This window comes from Pleuronectes platessa, chromosome 7, assembly GCF_947347685.1.
Source record: "Pleuronectes platessa chromosome 7, fPlePla1.1, whole genome shotgun sequence".
Taxonomy (NCBI): domain Eukaryota; kingdom Metazoa; phylum Chordata; class Actinopteri; order Pleuronectiformes; family Pleuronectidae; genus Pleuronectes; species Pleuronectes platessa.
This window is the reverse complement of record NC_070632.1, coordinates 23745136-23758652: the sequence shown is the minus strand read 5'-3', so window position 1 is coordinate 23758652 and position 13517 is coordinate 23745136. Positions and strand designations below refer to the sequence as shown.

Below are 13517 nucleotides of genomic sequence, written 5' to 3'. Positions count from 1 at the left end.
TATGAACTGCAGTGATTATTGGACACTTCTCAGGTTTTGATATGTTTGCACAACATTTCTCAACATTCTCCAGGAAAAGATCAGAGGTACGTTTTTTTTTACCAATATTACTGTTTTTATTTGTTATTATTGGTTGATTTTAACATTCATATTAAAAGGTGGTATATAAGCATTCAGTTTTAGTTATAAGGATTTATAACACTATAATTTATTTGTAATCTAATATAAGCATTTTTAGGTTGATTTGCTGATAACTAACTCCGTCTGTGGACATACATAAGTGGAAGCTGGTGAGCACATAGTTGACTTAAATAAATTATATGTTCATAGAAGAGTTGTGATTGTTGATGTATTCTGTTTATCAATATACACAACAAATGTTATATCTGTTTAAAACTACATTACACTGTGTATTTATTAAATGTTTACTTCTCATAAATAATAAACTGGGGCCTAAATTGTAATTGTGTTTTTGGCCTTTATCGGATTTCATAGATGTTTAATTTTGATATTACCTTGTATAATTGAGTTAACATTAACATGACATCATGGTTTTGTCTTTTCAGGTATCAAGCTGAGTCTAGGACGGCTTCCCTTCTGCTGAAAGTGTTGTGTGAGTTACATTTTCTGAAGTCTTTTCATAATAGGTACAATCCGTAGTCAAGACATAAAGATAATGACTACTCCATTATCAAAATCTGAAAGCCTAACAAAGAAAAACACCAAACAACAGTTAGAATCATTGTTTTACTTCCGATACTGTTGAAAGGTTTGTTTGACTTCAGCTCATAAACACTGCAGCCATGAGGTTCACTTATAGGTCTTTAAAAAGCCATTGTGCTTGACTAAATTTGCAACTATCTCTTTGTCAAGCTGCACAAACTCCCAACAGATGTCCAGCCTCATATTTCTGCCATCATGTGAATGCTCAATATAATCTCATAACACCAAACCAAGTGCCAAAGCTTCAGCTCCGTGCAGCATGGAAAACGTGGGAATAAAACTGCATGATACATTTTCCACTTTATGTTCATGGATATGTGAACTAGAATATGAAATATAAAATCTTTCCAGATTAATTTACAACTGCACCTTTGCTATATCTTGTCAGTGAGTGTTTTCCTATGATATCAAACCTTTAAATAACTTCTGTTGTGTATATATATTAACTTTTAATTACAAAATGCCTCTGTGGTTTAATCACTTTGCTTCATTTTGTGCCTCAAGAGCTGATGGTACAAGATAATACAGATAAGAATCTTAAAGGGCGGGTTATTTATAATGAGGCGCTCAGAGGAAGGGGCAGATGACAGTGTACTGTATTTCATGACCTTGCCAGCTCATTGGTTTGTCTAGTAATCCACTTCCATAAAGAGAAAGTGGAGGATTTAGAGGGTCTTCAGAGATTGCAATATATACCTTCTTAACACTTCTCTGCCTGGGTCTGTGTGTCTGGGACTCTGACAAGTCTGCTCTGTTAAAGTAAGGACATCTTCTCTTTGGCCACTTTGCTATTGTTTTAGTGTGTTGAAGTGTGATGACGTCTAGAAGCATGCAGTGGCATTGTGGTTGTTTTGTTGCCTTTGTTGATTGTTCTTTGGCGTTATTTTAAAATACTTTGTCTCAACGATATTTTTGTTGGGAATTTATGTTTGGTTTGTGTCAGCGGAAGGTTGTAGAAAAAGGTTACTCACAAGGTCATGAGACGAAACGTGGAGTGTGACTGGCTGGTTTTCAAACAGAGGTTACAGCAATGCGAAATGAATGTGGACGGTGTGTAGCCGTGATAAAATGGCATCTTTGCGATTGGAGTGTTTTAACAGGACTTAATTGTAGAGTATGGAGAAATTTAGCCATACGAAAACAATTACTAGTCGATGTGCTCTGTGAATTGAGGACACATGGAAAATGTCAGCTTTCTTTCAGTTTCACTGACTATTACAACTCTTATTGTAGTGTTTAATCTGGATTTCAGTGGTTAAAGGAGTCATTTTTGTGTTAGCTTAGAAATATGAGCACATGAGTTCCGTCTGTGGTGTGGCAAACCTGTTGATGTGCTGTGCTGTAAAGGAACACCACAACAAGGCATGAAGTTGAAAATCGAGCCGTTAGTGTTTATCCTCCTGTCACCACGGAGGGTTGCGTGTGGAAAACCTGGACTAATCTGTAGCGGCTGCCAACCTCGGTCTCTGTCTGCACTTTACACTTCACATAAATCCCTGCCCACCAGATTTAGCCTGTTTCCTTCACAAATGTTGGAGTGTGTTAGCAATAGTGACTCTTTATTCTGCCTTTATCAAAACAAGATCCCTACAATGGATGACCTTTTAAAAGAGATTTTCTCATAGTCTTTGAGTGTTTTTTTGTGGTTTCTGTAAATGTATGGACCTGATCAACAAATTCTTTATTTTTCAAGATCAAACAGAAATTAAACTTCAAATAAATCCATGGTCGGTCGGCTTGGTGGAAAAACTTGGTCAAAACTGTAATGTCTTTTCTAGACTTGTTATAGTTTTTTTTTAACTTCACAGAACTACTATTTCAGATAGGACATATCGAATGCTATTGTACCTTCCTGTCTGTATTTCGCTGGGTGTACAGCAGATGAAGTGTTTGTGTATCTGAGGTCAACCCAGCGGCAGGTTATTTTTATGAAATGCTCTAATGTCGTGGCTGTGCGAGGGATGGTGTTGGGTTACAGCAAAGCCTGCCACCTTCCTCCCTCCAAAGACAATTCCACCCGTAACACCCACTATCAATTTCTTAAGAACAAAAATCATGGCATAAATTTAACTCTTCTTGTCTCCAGAGCAATATGTTACTATGCCCTCAGAGTGTCGAGTGTCTGAAAATACATTGTCGGCTCGGAAGTACCCCCCGACTGTTCCACAGATGACAGCCATTTGATCCTTGGCCAGCTATGTGTTTTGGGATGCCTGCAGTGGTTGCCAGACGTCTTTTCTTCTGAGAAGAGCCCGCTGTCATGTTTTTTTGTCTCCATAGTGAAGAAGTTAGGAGCAGCTGTGGCTCCAGGAATAGAGCTTTAATCCACTGCACTGTCACAGCTCCTAAATATTAGACGCAGCTCAGGCAGCAACTATCTGGCCTCTGAGTACCCCTGGTATTGGCCTCAGATCCCTCGAGTCTGGTACTTAAAGGGTCACTTTACCCACTGTACTGGTATCTGTTTATAGATGTTTCGCTTTATTCTAAGTATTGAAGTTAAGAGACTTGTTTGCTAGGAAAATAGTCATTAGTTTTGCAGGAATATGGTCAAAACCCTGACAGAGAATAATTTTGACTTGATGGAAATGTTAGATGATAAGCTAATGATATTTGCTGAGACATTCAACTTGAATCAATAAATGTAAACCAGTGGTGCTAGAATAAATGTCAGGAGATGGTCGGTTGGAGGTTTCTCCTGGTAAAAGATAGTGAAGTGTGTGACCTCTTGTTCTCAGTTAGTCATGAAGCATGAACTAACATAGACAACAAGACTCCCGATCACACAACGGAAAATTCCGCAGTACGAACTGTGCAGCAATAGTCATGATTGTTGTCGTTAGTTGATGATAGTCGTGTAGTGTGAACTCAACTTAAATGGCCTCGTGATTTGGTTTTACTAAGTGTTTTTTCCTTTGATATGCTATTTGCCTTAACCTTGGATTAGCAAAACAAAAAATGCAGGTTTTTCAACTTCTGTTGTATATATTTAGAAATTCTAGTTCCGTACCCGACATCATGGTGCTGCCTGCTGGTATGAGACTTGGGAAAGCATGCAACCAGTTCCCCTGTGATGGTTGCTTTTTTCATATTTGACGCTTCGAGCTTAGCCCTATTTCTTGCTCACATGGTGCTTTTTGCTAAATTAGGTTGTGCTTTATCAAATCAAAGGGAACCTGTTTAAGATTTGTATTCTGTACTGGATGGTTGTGGGTCAGTGTGCAAAATATAGTGAAGCTACCATTTATTATGTGCTGTATGCACTGTACTTGATCCCAAACAGGTTGATCTGTTCACAAACAAGACTATGTGTACAATGTTTGGATGTTAATACAACAAGTATTGCACAATTTATTTGATATTTGCTAAATGTTTAGCAAATATCAAATATGAAGTAATATGCTCTACATCACTACCAAACACATTTCAAATATTTATATTTCTAGATACCTCAAGTTTGAAAAGTGTGTCATACTGAATAAATCTAACAATTTGGTTAGGGTAGCTCTTATCATACATAAGTACACAAGATTGTTACATGCTCAAAATGCTTTGTGGAGATACTGACAATAATCATTTTTATATAAATGTAGCACATTTTGGACATTACTAAAAGGCTAGATTAAGAATACGAATATTGATTAAGTTGGCATGTTATTGTAATTCAAGCTGGTTACAGGGTTCTGTTCAAATTTAGCATGCTAAGCTGTCCAAGTTATTTAACGTACAAGCATTTCATATTTAGCATTGCTAGTGTTAGCACACCGTATTAGCATTATAATCAAACTAAAGCAATGGGTGAATGGGATTCATTCAGTTTAAGAGATATCTTATTTTGTATTCAAAGTAATGCAGATTTTGACCTAATAATGTTAGCATGCTATGTTAACATGCTAAAATATCCTTAAATCTTGTAACATTTAGTGTTAGCTTGTTAAAATACCCATTTAAGCAGGTCATAGTTAACACATGTTTAGCCCATTAGCAAACTTTACATAGCATGTAAACATTTTAACTTAACATGCTAAGTTAGCATTCACATCCAAGTTACGCTTAGGGCAAAAGTCCAAAGCTGGAAAAGTATCGGCTACATTTGGGAGCTTGGTGGCGCTCAAAGACCAGTCAGGAGATCTTTTAGGTTATAATGAGTCATGCTCTTTGCGCTGTTTATGAGTGGACCAAAGTGCTGGACCTCTGTCCCTGAGCCCCACCCTAATGTGTTTAAATATAGTTTCGAGGACATCAACATGGCCTTGGTTACAAAGATCCGTTAATTGAAACCTCCTGGAATCAAAATGGTGTCTTGAAATAGAATTAGCTGGATCCAATCATGACATGTGAGAGAGGTGAGTTTCTACGGTACGAGAGAAACAGGAGAGACATGACCTCAATATGATGCAGTTAGATAGCATAAACACAGATCAGCTACAACAGTAAAAACACTGACGGATGTAAATAACATGGATTTTTTGTTATATATATATATGTTAGTCAGTGAAATATATTAGGCAGTAAGTGAACTTTCAGTTCTCAGTTGGCAACTAGAAACCTGGGCAAGTTTAAGGATGTGAGCAACTGACGAAGGCCAATTGTGACATTAGAAAACTGGGTCAAAGCATTTAAAAAATAGCAGGTCTCGTGGGGTGCTCCCATGATGCATTGGTTTCTACCAAAAGTGATACAGAGAAGGCCACTTTGGTTACCAACAAAAGGATCATTTACACCCAAGAGTCGTTGATGTACATATAGGGAGCATAGAGCCTGCAATGCTTAATCCCTCAAAACTTCATTCTGATCATGATTGAACCACAGTGCATCGCAGCTTGCTGCATATGGGTCTGTGTAGACGCAGACCAGTCATAGTGCCCCTGTCGACCCTGGTCCACTATTGAAATGTTTACATTGGGCATGTTAGCATCAGAACTGGAAAATGGGCCAATGGCCTGGTCTGATGACTCCTGTTTTTTTATACGTCATGTGAGCAACCTGGGGTAGAGATGGCCGCAGGTAGGGCAAGGAACCTGACATTCATGTTGCTGAACAAATCATTGTACACTCTGTCATTATTACAGTACCCCTTAATGTCAAAGGCATCTTCCAGTAGGATAGCATACCCTGCCAACAGTTTTTTCCAAAGAGGCCTCACCTGGCAGCTTACTGAAATAAAAAGGATGTACTGTACCTGTGGGTGGTCGCTGATTACTATGCCCAGCTTGAGTTGGCTGCTCCTGATCAGCTCCAGCAATATTTCGGTGACAGCATAGAAGGTGCACTTGAGTTTCACCATTCTGAAAGCCCTGGCATGTCAGTTGTCTGGGTGCACTGCGCTCGCAGTACGGTTCTGACCTGACCACATGTTGTAAAGATCCAAATAGATTTTCTCGAGCGTATTGAAATGAGCCGTTGTTGAGAAACCAAAATATGGACAGGTAGACAATTACCGACCTTTATAGATGGATAAATTCTTAAATCTCACTAATAAAAACCTTGTTAGAGATCCTGTAGCTATGATCCTTTTCAATGTTTTCCATTAGATTGTAAAAACACAAAATTTATCAAAGCTGTTGTCGGAGGGGGAGGCCATGTTGTTGATATACAGGGACATTGGTACTGATTTGATTTTCCACTTATTTACTTATTTATGTATCCATAGTAAGGCTGGACCAAAAGTGGAAACTGTCAATCCAAAGACCCAACAACATCACCACATAATGTATATTGGATTAGATTTTTTCACCTAAAGCATGGTGATAGTTAACATAATAACTTTTTTTCACTAAACCCAACATTATTCAAATCAGTTTTACACAATAATGTAACATAACATTATTCATTGTTAATATATATCTGAATAATGATTTATAATAAAGAGAAGAAATGTTTGCACACTACCCTGCATATATTGACTAGTCACCATGTATTACATAAATATGACCAACTGATCCCTAAATAGAACATTATGTTTGCCGACTGCTGCAAATCAAAGCTTACGTCATATGGTAAAAAAAAAGCTCAGCTATTTGATCAAATGCAGAAAAAGGTGACCTCAAGCAGCAGATTACAGTTTACATTTCATTTCAATACAAAATAACAGTGTCCTGTTTGTTGTTGCTGAAACACTAAGTGTATTTGCTTTGTGTGTCTCTTGCAAGTTAATATTTGTACATATTGCTTTTGTGTTATTGTGGACAAACTCCAGCAACACTCCAGAAATATCAGTTTTATCACATATCTAAAGGTAAAAAATGGTTCAATCTACCCTTTTTGTTTTTCTAGCAGATAAGAACAGGACCCTGCAGCAAACATGGCCACTGAGTAAGTACTTAAAATCAAACTTAATAATGAATATTGTGCTTCTTGTTTGATTATAGCTAATGTTGTTGATGGCAGGCTGTGCTAACAGATTTTAAAATGGCCAATGAGCCAAGGAACGAATCATGCAGATTGCTGAACATCTTGCACATACATACCATAATAGTCTAACTCTGTGTTTGCTTTGAAATAGATCCATTTCATGTTTTTTCTTAACAGAATCCATTTGATATTTATGCAGACATGGCTTCCACACACACGACACATGTGACACAAGCCACATTTGGAAGTAATAAGAAATTACCAGCAACAACAGCATCAAATTAACAAAAGTTATAAAGCAGTATCAACTCAATATCAACATCATCACTGCATGATTCGGTTAAATAAATGATAATGATGGATTTGTGAAAAATGTAGAATAAACCTCCTTTAATTCCCCTAAAACTGATGAATGTTTTCATATTTATCTTCAGGAAAAGACTGTCTGCGAGGCGTAAGCATACTCTGAAGGTAATAAATGAATAAATAGCGGAGAAGAGATACTGCTGTGTTTCTCTTGCTTACTTTGAGATTTTAGCTTTATGTACTTAAGGTTGTGTGTGACTGTGATTTGCAGAGCTGTATGCTGGTGGTGGCCAATACCTTGTTGGATGCTGAGGCCGGAGTGAAGACTGGTGAGAGGGAGAAGTTCCTGGCAGACAAATGTCCCCCTGTGGATATTCCATACTCCAAGGACGAGCTTTTGGTGAGAGAAAACAGAACAGACTGTCCCGGGTCAGTCCGGGATAAGCCTCTGGCAGGGTTATTACTGGGTGCTGCAGTCATGCTTTAGTCATCTCTGAAATCCTGTTCATAAATATCTAACAACACAATTTGAACCATTCCATACATGTCATTAATGGTAAGCACATGTATTAGCAAAGATTTGAATCTGAACTTAAAGTATTAATACAAGATGAAAATATTTGAGATCAGCACCAATTAGTTTGTTTAATCCCTAGGGTTAGGGTTGAACTTGACTTCAGGAACACTGCAAACTCAACAAAAAGGGACATTTACAGTTCTCTTTTTTCTTCTACAGGAACTTTGCGAGAAATTCCATGAGCAGATTGACATCAGCGAGGAGGAGAGGTACTCCATAGAGTTCAAGCTCAACATGGTGCTCAATGAGGTAGGACACATTTTCAGGCCTGCTCACAGTATTGATTTCAGCAGATCTCTGAGCTGTTCATATTCATGACTGATTCATGCTATTAACTTTTCAAAAGTTATGTTGATTTATAGATTTGGGTTCAGTAATATTATTTTAGACTGCTAACAGTATATTACAATTAAATTCTCAGCCTATTGTCTGTGCAGGTTCAGTAATGTTGTATTGGGCCAAATATAAGAAGATATTGTTTTTTCAAAACTACATTTGAAAAAGGTTGTGTCATTATGTATTCACAAATTCAGAAATGTTTTTTAATGGACGGAGTAACAGTGAAATACACATGGTGGGTTGTGCAGTCTATAGAGACAATTTATAGGCCATCTCAAAGCATCTTTACTCTATCTTAATAAATAAAATAAAAAAATGTCATCAGTCTCTCCGAATCCCTTTAACAGGAGGGATGGTAAAGGCTGAAACGTTCCGTCATGGGGCTGCATAATCTATCGGAATGCGACTTTGCGTCCTCCAGAAGTACACCTTCTAAAGGCCAGGGCCTGATCCGCTTGACCCATCACACTGACGTCACAATTGCACAGGGAAACAGATTATATCTCATTTCATACTTTGATATGAGAAATGTACCAGCCTCATCTTCCAGCAGGCCAATACTACCCTGCTTGAGAACATGCACGAAACAACTTTACCCGCAAAATGTTTAAAATAAAATGTGACCTACAATAAGAATGAATGTGTCCTTATGTCTTGACTCCTCCTACAGGTCAGAGATCTCAACATCAAGATTGTGGATCTGAGAGGAAAGTTCAAGAGACCTCGGCTGAAGAAAGTGCGTATGTCTGCTGATGCCATGCTTAAAGCTCTGCTGGGCTCCAAGCACACAGTCAACATGGACCTGAGGGCCAACCTGAAGCAGGTCAAGAAGGAGGTGAAAGAGGAGGTAAGCTGCTTCTTCTACCTTGGTCCTCATTCTCAAACTCTACAGCTGCAGAGTATTTGGTGATCCAGCATGCAAGGCACACAACCTAGATCTTATTTTTTTGTTATGACATTTGAGTTTGATTCTTAAATATGGTAAGATTAAATGGAAACGTTAAAAAGAGATCCGACAGTCAAACAGAAGGTTGAATGATTTCTGGACTTAGGCTACATTATAAAGGATAACATAACAGGATTTGTTTTTAGGTCATAAAAAAGTAATCTTGCCCACATTCAGTCATTCATAGAAGAAGCCGTAAATGACTGATAGAGCACACATCTGAAACCTGTGACAAACGTCCCTTAAATGTTTAGTGTGTAGAATTTAGTGATATCTAGTAGTGAAGTTGCATGTTGCAGTTGAATATCTCACACCCTCAACTTCAAAACATGAAGGATAACCTGTGTCAGCCTTCAATTAGCCTTCAACATTTTTTAGTTTAGTTTGTCCAGTCTGAGCTAAAGTAAAAACATGTCAGCCTCCATAGAGAAAACAACAATTCATACGATTTAAATGAAACACACGGGGCCTACACATGCTCAAATTCATACCAAAGTTTGCAGGAAATTCAAAACCCCAAAGACTAACTGTATTCCGGAGAAATTTATAATGGGTGTGGCAAAATGGCTCAAAAGTGCCACCTATACACAGCCCCTGAGTTCACTTTGACTGATCTTCACAAAAAATCGATACACAGTTGTATCATGTTCAGACGCACAAAAAAGTCTGAGGTGCAATAAGAAAGACGCAACAGAAAGCCCGCCATTTTGGAATAAGTGGCCATTTTGGCCGTTTTCTACATTTTTACTTTGACGTACTTGTCCCAGGGCTTTCATCAGATCAACTTCATATGGAGATGAGTGTCATCACAACAAGATGGAGATATTAATTACCTCGAATTTCGTGTTTCATCGCACGGTGCGTGGCGTCAAAGTTTGATTATACACCATTAAAACACAAGGTTGTGTATCTCAGATATAAATGATGCAATCGACTCCAAATTAGACATGTGACACAAGAGTCCCGGTTTGATGACATCTACACAGAAATTATGAATTAAAATCACAGTGCCCCCTGGTGGTAACAGGAAATATCTTGTTTTTGAACGTCTTACACTTGGAAGTATTCCTCCTCCTCCACTGACCGCAACCATGTCAACCTGTGTCAAAAGGCTCTCGAGACATTGATGATGTAGGCACATGATAACTGTGACTTTTCGTCAAACGCCATATTAGTGGCATGGCGTCAAAGTTCATCAACTCGCCGTGACAAACTAAATTGCTGTAACTCCAGTGTTCATGCTTCTATATCACTCAAACTACATTTGTGTAACAACAGCCCCCCCTGAAGACATTCAGAAGGTTTTAAGGAATGGGTGTGGTAAAATAACTGAATAGCGCCCCCTAAAGTGCAGCCCTGGTACCGCGATAGATATGCTAGACCAAACAGGAAGCCCACCATTTTGACTTTAGTGGCCAGTTTAGCCATTTACCACTTTTTCACTTTGACGAACTTGTCGTAGGACTTTCATCAGATTAACTTCAACTTCTGGGAATGTCACCTAAACAAGATGGAGATGTAAACCACCTTGGTATAGTTGATTTCATCACACGGTTTGACCGTGAAGTGGCGTTAAAGTTTGATGAGTCAAATCAAGATGATTGAGCTACACCTGCAATATTGGTCACTAGAGGGCGTGTATTACCATGGTTTGCCCAAGGCACAAATCTTCTTCACTAGGGCTGCAGAGCTCGTTCACACATTGTTAATATGTTGCAAACTAAATTAAATTTACGGATATTTGTCAATTATTGTTGAGGGATAATTCTAGTTCATGATTAAGAGTAAAATGAAGATTTTTTAAGGGTAGGATATACACGGTTTGACCGTGGCGTGGCGTCAAATTTGGATGATTCGCCAAAAAAGAGGGATTTCTTATAACTCCTCTGTGCATTGTTCCATCAGCCTCAAACCTCATTCGCACATTCACAGTCCCACCCTGATCAGATCCATGTGTCAATATTTACTCGTCGTCAAAGCCCCCCCTGCTGGCTACAGGAAGTGACAAGTTTAATACTTTGATGGACTGCTCCTGGCTGCTTTACAATATACAGCTCAAAAGAGATCAGTCAAGTCATAGGACCAAAGGCGACAATGTTGTCATAACTCCAGTGTGCATTGTCCTATCACCACCAAACTTCTGTTTCCTGATCAGAGTCCAAGCCTTAACAGCTCTATGTGTCAATATTTCCTCAGTGTCATAGCGCCACCTACTGATTCGCCATGAAACAGGAACTACTTTGTAAATCCACTCTGCATTATCCAACCGGCCCCCAACTTCACAACTATAATTAAAAGGGGTCATAGCGCCACCTACTGATCAGTGGGAAAATCAAGTTGTTGTAACATTGTCAATTCACAGAAAATTGCTCACGATACATCAGAGCCCCTACTTGAACAGATATATGAATCTGTATGTAATAATACTGCTGGTGACAACTACTGGCAACAGGAATAAGCTTTGTTTTACAACTATCATTCAATGTACATAAAATGTTAACAGTGTGATGTGCTATTGATAGCGTGGACTGTAATGAGCAATTAGCACCCAAGGATCGACATCGTGTGACGGACGCAGGAAGTGAAGCGTTTATCATTGCCGCATAGAAGATAAAGTAGCATAGAAACACTCAAATAAATCACAACTGATTTATATGATAACAATGGAGCTTATTATGGTTAACATTCTTATTTGCTATTTTTTTCTTCTTTTTTGTATATAATACAGGTCATTATGTTATGTAAAATAAATCTGAAATAAATATCATCTGTGTTCACAGGACAAGCAGCTGCGCGATGTGGGAGACTGGCGTAAGAACATTGAAGACAAGTCTGATAGGAAGAAGATGTTTGATAGTTAAATGCCATCTGTCACTGATTAAGGATTAAGAGTGGTTTTCAGGACAGAATTCTTGTCTCATGTCTTTGTAACTGAAGAGTTTTATTCCAAAATGCTGCATATCCACTTTAACGTTTCCATTAAGGAACAACAAGACATGACAGCTGTGGAGGTGATAGTGATAAACTGTTCTGATATGGTACAGTAAGTGATAAAGGGCCTTTATTGGATAAATCTGAACTGTTTAAAAAAAAGAATTAAATGAAAAGTTTCACTGAAGTACTATTGAAAATCAGTAACGTGATCTGAGGTAGATGGCACAGCTGGGTTAGAGATTTTTTGTGTGTTTTAGTTTTGTAATTTTGGATTGCTCACTTTGGAACAAAACTCTTAAGTTTGATTTAAACTGCCCTCTGCTTTTGATGTATTGTAATATTCCAACGTCTCTTGGTACATGACTGGTGAATCAAACCTGCTTTTGCTCTGATTTATACCTCTGCATCAAAATGTAAAATGTCTATAATGTATCATTCTCATATAATAGCACTGTGGCACTGCATAATTCACAAGTAGACCCCACTATTTGGTTGTGATGAGGCCGTTTGTTTGAGGCTTTATGTGCAGGTTGGGTTTAGGTTTATTTAGTTTCAAATTATTGATATCAGGTTTTTCTTTCACTGAATGTCTGCCTCTATGCTTTTGATGTGTTGTAATTAAAAGCACTTAAGGCCCAGTGTGAAAAGGGAAAGTGACAAAGCATGAAGAGCTAGCAATCATGAATCAAATGAAGCAAATCGCTCTAAACATGCTAGCTACTGCGAGTCTAACTGCAGAGGTATAACTCAGTCCACAGTCTGTACCCAACAACATCATGTTATCTTTTCTTTACTAATCAAAAATGCCATGATCTTATTCTCATCTTGTTGCAGTCACATTAAATACAAAAGCTTAATGTTCATCTTGTTCAGAGTCTTGGATTTGTTTTCTTCTGTTTTAGTTCACAGTAGTTCATCTCCGATTTGAATTAAATGAAATCCCATTAGCCTATTTTGATTTATAACCTCAGGTTTTTGGAGGGTTTGGTCCGCTGCTCGCATTTTTTGAAGTAAATAGAAATAAGGTAGAAGACATAAAATGTCAGCTTCTCTCTCATCCGGCTAAACTTAGACCATAACTTCTTTACAGTTGATGCTACATTTCTTTATGTAGGATTATCTCCACTAATGCATTTTATGGTGATTTTTACTTCTCATCTAAATGTATGAATGAAAGCAAATGCAATGTTATTGTCCACCAAAAGTGGAAAATTGCCTTCAGCTCTGTTGAATCAGACAAAGAGATGAAAGACAACACATTAAAATATAATAAAGCAGTTCAGTTTCTGTCGGTTGAAGTGCAGCTATCACTATATTGAGTTACAAATTGGGAAAAAA

The 13517-nt window shown here is 38.0% G+C and overlaps 1 protein-coding gene across 2 annotated transcripts; it reads left to right on the top strand.

Annotated features, from left to right (window-relative positions):
- Positions 1 to 1365: 1365 nt before the first annotated feature.
- Positions 1366 to 13040, top strand: LOC128444418 (troponin I, fast skeletal muscle). Of its 2 annotated transcripts, none has more exons than XM_053426899.1 (7): positions 1366 to 1482; positions 7000 to 7038; positions 7512 to 7548; positions 7655 to 7783; positions 8120 to 8209; positions 8970 to 9146; positions 12026 to 13040. In XM_053426899.1, the coding sequence occupies exons 2-7, from the start codon at positions 7028 to 7030 to the stop codon at positions 12104 to 12106; spliced, it is 525 nt and encodes a 174-aa protein (XP_053282874.1). In that variant the 5' UTR covers positions 1366 to 1482; positions 7000 to 7027; the 3' UTR covers positions 12107 to 13040. The 2 variants fall into 2 exon arrangements, with proteins under 2 accessions (XP_053282874.1, XP_053282875.1); XM_053426900.1 differs by having other exon boundaries at positions 1378 to 1482; positions 7003 to 7038.
- The last annotated feature ends 477 nt before the right edge of the window (positions 13041 to 13517 follow it).

Coding starts and splice junctions, on each gene's coding strand:
- LOC128444418 (XM_053426899.1), top strand. Junction 7,549..7,654: donor GGCGTAAGCATACTCTGAAG/GTAATAAATGAA, acceptor TGTGATTTGCAG/AGCTGTATGCTGGTGGTGGC. Junction 7,784..8,119: donor ACTCCAAGGACGAGCTTTTG/GTGAGAGAAAAC, acceptor TTTCTTCTACAG/GAACTTTGCGAGAAATTCCA.